The sequence below is a fragment of the Saprolegnia parasitica genome (genome assembly GCF_000151545.1).
Source record: "Saprolegnia parasitica CBS 223.65 unplaced genomic scaffold supercont2.32, whole genome shotgun sequence".
NCBI classification, from domain to species: Eukaryota; Oomycota; class Saprolegniomycetes; order Saprolegniales; family Saprolegniaceae; genus Saprolegnia; species Saprolegnia parasitica.
Genome location: NW_012156426.1, coordinates 23,973 through 29,342, shown reverse-complemented (window position 1 = coordinate 29,342; position 5,370 = coordinate 23,973). Strand labels below are relative to the sequence as shown.

Genomic DNA, 5,370 nt, shown 5'->3' with positions numbered 1-5,370 from the left:
AGGATGAGGAAGACGACCGTCATGACCGCGCAGCCCTGGAGCATGATGCGCTTGCGGCCCATCTTGTTGATGAAGAAGCACGCGACGTAGTACCCGGGCAGCGCCACGAGCGAGATCAGAACGTTCTGGAGCGCAGTGGTGCGAAGGGTGCTCTCAGCACCGACGACCGTCAGAATCGAGGCCGTGAAGAGGTTCTGGGCGTAAAACACAATGTCGAAGAGAAACCACGTGCCGGCCGTGCCGAGGAGGCTCTTCCAGTAGTGGCGGAAGATGAACGACCAGCGGATCTTCTTCATGTGCACCTCGTCTGCGAGCATCGTCTTGTACACGTGCGTCTCTTCGGCCGTGATGCGGTAGTAGACAAGAAACAAGGCCGGGAGGACGCCAAAGCCAAAGAGCACGCGCCACATGATCTCGAGGTTCTGCGTCGTCTCGTCCAACGCGTTGACCATGATCAAGCCAAGCACACCAGCGACGAGGAAGCCGACACCTTGCAGCGAGAACGTCAGCGATACGCGGCGGTTGCGGTCGGCGGGCGACGTGGCATCTTCCGACGACGACGACGCGGCCAGCGGGTACTCGCCGCCGATACCGAAACCGAGGACACCGCGCGCAATGACGAGGAACCAGAGCGTGCCATGGTCCGAGCCGCCGTACGCCGCGGCCGTGAGGATGCCACCGATGATCAAGATGGCGCAGGTCGCAATCATGCAGTTCTTGCGGCCATACATGTCGCCGAGGAAGCCGAACGCGAGCTGGCCGAGGACGGCGCCGATGAGCGCGGCGGTCGAGACATTCGACTTCATATCGGCCGTGTACTCGTCCTTGTATTGGTGCTTGAGGATAATGTTGACAATATTGACCACCGAGAGGTCGTACGCGTCGTTGAAGAAGCCGAGGCCGCGGAGGAAGAACTTGTTGATCATCGCCGTGGGTGGAGGGGAAAGTGAGTTTGTTTGAGGAAAAGGGCCCTCGTGAGGAAAGGTATTTTCGCGAGGAAAAGGCGCAGACTCTGCGCGTCTATGACGACGCAGTAGATACTACCGCCGCGTTCGACTGCCGATACAGCCAGCATCGCGGTCGGCTGAACGTCGCAGGCGTCGAGGTGACCCGCCACCTTGTCTTCAACGCGTTAAACTCGATGGGTCCATCGCCGTAGAACCCTGGCAACAACGTCCAACAGGCTTGTGGTCTGTCCACTATAAAGTCTTGCGCACTAACACACAGGTATTGCATCGTAGATGGTTATTGAACGCCCCGTCTGGGGCCTTGCCGTGGCCATCGCCCAGGACTTGGCACGGGGCTCGAGTGGGTTCAACGCGTTTTTCTGATTAACCTGCATTGCGACGCGTCCTTTGGGTGCGCCAGATGGCGATGACTGGAGATTCCCATATGACCATCTGTCTCCAAGTCCATATCATTTGTAGCGAGTGCAAAGTGGAATCCTTGGAGCGAATCTGCGGCGACGACGACCCACTCTGGAGCGTGGGAGCCGATGTGACAGGCGTATCGACATTCCCTCGCATACAACGTCAAGGACTCTTGGATCTGGCTCAAGGTGGTCGACATTCAAACCAAATGCGATCAAATCTAGTACCCTTTCCTCTGAAGGCCCCTTTCCTCAGCACAAAGATGGCGCACTGTCCAAGTCTTTTACACGCCAGCCATCGCACGCGTCCGTCCTGCTACTACTAGTAGCGGTACTACGGTGGTCGTCCAGGCCACGCTCGCCGTCAAGTGCGTCCAAGGATCGATTGGTGTGCTCACAACCGCCCCACAGATTGTAAAACGTTATGACAGATTGTGTACCTGTACATGGCTGCCCGAACCTCCGTACGGCTTGATTCTACCAGGCATCCGAGGCTGCAACCATAGGTGTTGTGATCTGCTCAAAACGCTAAGAGGGGCTAGTACAATCGTAGATGATAAGTACCGAGGCGTTCCGGTGTTGCACGAGCGCCGATACAATATCGCCCGCCGACGGGCGTAGCGTGGGATCGTGGCGCAAGCAGCGGTGTGCGAGGTCTCGGAACCAGTCGGCGCAGTCGAGTGCGAGCGTTGGCCGCAGGTCGCCCGCCCGAACTCCATCGATGAGCGCGAACCCTTTGCGCGGCGCGTCCCAGTACGGCGTCTTGCGCGTACTGAGCTCGGTGAGTACGATTCCAAACGAGTAGACGTCGGCTGCTGCGTCGTAGTGACCGCCCGTAAACACCTCGGGCGCGATCCAGTAGGGCGTGCCAACGCCATTTGTCAAGGTGGTGCTCGCATCCAGCACCTCTCTCGCCACGCCAAGGTCGCCTAGGAGCACGCGGCCGTCCACACTCAGAAAGATGTTGTCCGACTTGACGTCGCGGTGCAGTATCTGCGTCGTGCGAAGATCGAGAAGGGCGTTGGCGACGACCCACGCCACGCGCCACTGCGAGATCGGGACCGCCGACGTCCTGAGATGCGCGCGCAGGCTGCCGCCGTCCATGTAGGGCAGCACCATCTGCGGCGTCGGCGATGCCGGATGGACAACCGCCAGCAACGGCAGCACATACGGGGACCGACACCTACTTGAATGCAGCGCCAGGTCGCTTAGAGTGGCGAGTACTTGGTCATGGCGGCCACTTCGCAGTGAAACGAGGCGAGGCCGTGGGCCTTGGGAACCTTGACGGCGACGACGGCACCTTGAAAGGATGCTCGATACACGACGCCGTAGCTCCCATCCCCAAGCAGCGTCGCGGACGAAAGATCGATCAATGGTCCTGCCTCTGTGACCTAGTCGCGCCAATGAGCTGAAAACAACGAGGCGACATGTTGATGTGTCTACTGAGTGCACGGGCAACGGTGAAAAGAGGATGGCGGCGACGTCGCGGTGGCCATGGGCAATTGCCACCTGTAGCGCTGCGTCCCGACACTACCGACGCGTGTTGATGCGAGTACAGAGGAGCGTGCTCCACGTACCAGATTCGTGGTGGCAGCGAGGAGCCGGTGCACGACGGGCGCGTGCCCCGCCTCGCTGGCCGCCATAAGAGGTGAATGACCCTTCTAGACACACTCTTTGGGGGGAGGTTTAGGGTGTATAAACGTACCTCATCTTTATAGTCGACATTCGCTCCATCTGCGAGAAGCAAGTCGACCATAGCGACATCGCCGTTGGCCGCCGCCATGCTGAGGGCCGTGCGGCCCGTCTACGCCGACCACTAAGATCTTGTATTTTTTGTAAGAAATCCAAACCGCGGCGTCGACGGCATTCACGTTGGCAGAAGCGAGCAGCAAGAGGCCGACACTGGCATTGCAGCCGATGGAGGCGGCATGCAGCAACGCTGTCATCGCGTCTTTCTGCCACGCCGCCTCTGAGACCCCTCGTTGATAGAAACAAAGTACCTCGGATACGTAGTCGACGTCGATGCTGGGATGTTTCAGGAGCTGAACGAGGCAGGACCAGTGGCGAAGCGCCAGCACAACCGGCAAATGGCCCGACTACGCAAAACACTCTTGATGCTGCTGTCAGTGCTAACGCGTACCTCGGTAACCCTTGTGGTCGACGCACCCGCGGCGAGGAGCTGGCGCACGCGTGTCGCGTCGTCGTTTTCGATCGCTTGACCAAGCTACGGCGCGCTTAGCATGGCGATGTACTACTGGCTGCGCACCTCTCTTGTAAGTGCCGTCTCAATGATGTCGACCACACGTGGGTGGTGCCGGAGGCGGGCGAGACATAGGACGCTTCTGCCTTTCTATAACATGGTCTACTTCGGCCACCAACAAGAAATCTGCCGGCGTAAAGTACCTGGTCGCGCACACAGGTGGCATCTCCCGACTCGGCGAGAAGCGCCGACATAGTGCTTGCGTGTCCGTACCAAGCGGCTTGATGCAGCGGCGTCCAGCCGTCCTGCTTTCTTATTGGTGCTCCAGACTAAGAAGCCGGGCCGCACCTTGTCCGTGTGGTCGATGCGCGCAGACGCAGCGAGGAGAGAGACCACGACTGCTGTATGGCCCATCCGTCCCGCTTCATGCAACGGCGTCCAGCCAATCTATGGACATCGATGATACGCGAATCGATTCCTTTGCTAGAGCGCGGATCCAAAGAGTCGAGTACCTCGTTCTCGCAGTCGACACGTGCGCCGGACGCAAGGAGCAGCGCCACCATATCCACATGGCCCCAGTACGCGGCCTCGTGCAGCGCCGTGTTACCAAACTACAATGACATCCGTTGTCGTGGGCCATCGCCTTTCCGCCGACCTTGTTGGCGCCGTGGAGGTCGGCGCCAGCACGCAGAAGCGCACTCGCCTCTTTCGTATCCCCGGCCCGAGCCGCACTCACGAGCAACTAAAACACTTTCAACAAACAACGTGAAACGCGGGGCTGTACGGCAGTCGGGTCGACCGATCCAAAGAGCCAATTGAACATCGCGCCGCCTCGTCCGCTCGCAAAAGATTTGAAAGATTCGAGGCTGACGACATACATTCGCGCCCATCACTCTCTTCTCCGCCTGTCTAGCGATCGTCCAGCAGCCCCTTTCCAGCATCCTACGACGGCTTTTTCCGAGAGCTCGTCGAGCCCGCACCTTTGTGGTACCTCACCACTACTCTAGACGGGCCGTTCATGCACGCGACTGGGCACCAAGCACGCCGCGACCGTATTTCTTAGCTCGTTGAAAATCTTGATGATGGACCACTACTGCATTTATTATATATCCTTGACTACTGGTACACATCATTTAGGATGCCAAACCGACTAGATATGAAAATGTACGCGTACAGTAACACACCACCCCTATTTCGCTTCACATGGACTCTACTTCTATTCACATTATATTGCACGCTACGCCTTGTTCTCGACGTAGTGGTCGAGCGGCTCGTCCATCTGGCTCACAAACGACTTGCGCACGTCGTCGTCTTCCATCGCGAGCTTGGCCTTGAAGTCGTTGTCCATGACGCTCGCCTCGTCGTTGTTGTCAAACATGCAAAAGACCGTGAGGACGATCGTGAGCACCGAGATGCCGGCAAACGTAAACCACGTGCCGACGTAGCCAAAGCTCGGGTTGTCGACCCAGAGCGAGAAGCCGTACGAGCCGATGGACGCGCCGGCCTTGCCCATGGCCGCCGAGAAGCCGTGGCACGAGCTGCGGATGGCCGTCGGGTACATCTCCGTCGGCATCACGAACGTCGACATGTTGGGGCCAAAGTTGGCAAAGAAGAGCGTCAAGCCAAAGAGCACGATGAAGCCGGCGCTGGACTTTTTGATCTCGTCCCACCAAATGCCGAGGATGAGGAAGACGACCGTCATGACCGTGCAGCCCTGGAGCATGATGCGCTTGTGGCCCATCTTGTTGATGAAGAAGCACGCGACATAGTACCCGGGCAGCGCCACGAGCGAAATCAGAAC

The 5,370-nt window shown here is 58.7% G+C and overlaps 3 protein-coding genes across 3 annotated transcripts in view; all 3 read right to left on the bottom strand.

Moving 5' to 3' along the window:
- SPRG_20422 (hypothetical protein) overlaps nucleotides 1-926 on the bottom strand; it is a gene marked incomplete at both ends in the record, with an annotated part of 1,398 nt that extends 472 nt beyond the window's left edge. The window contains one exon of the mRNA XM_012347015.1: nucleotides 15-926. Coding sequence (XP_012202405.1) covers nucleotides 15-926 — 912 coding nt within the window. The remainder of the gene's footprint in view (nucleotides 1-14) is intronic.
- A 920-nt stretch (nucleotides 927-1,846) lies between these two features.
- Nucleotides 1,847-2,488, bottom strand: SPRG_07594 (STE/STE20 protein kinase; the record flags this gene model as incomplete). Its single annotated transcript, XM_012346881.1, has 2 exons — nucleotides 1,847-1,885; nucleotides 1,934-2,488. The coding sequence occupies 2 exons, from the start codon at nucleotides 2,486-2,488 to the stop codon at nucleotides 1,847-1,849; spliced, it is 594 nt and encodes a 197-aa protein (XP_012202271.1).
- A 2,318-nt stretch (nucleotides 2,489-4,806) lies between these two features.
- The window catches only part of SPRG_20421 (hypothetical protein), a gene marked incomplete at both ends in the record, with an annotated part of 1,368 nt that continues 804 nt past the window's right edge, over nucleotides 4,807-5,370 (bottom strand). The window contains one exon of the mRNA XM_012347014.1: nucleotides 4,807-5,298. Within this exon, the coding sequence (XP_012202404.1) occupies nucleotides 4,807-5,298 (492 nt within the window). The remainder of the gene's footprint in view (nucleotides 5,299-5,370) is intronic.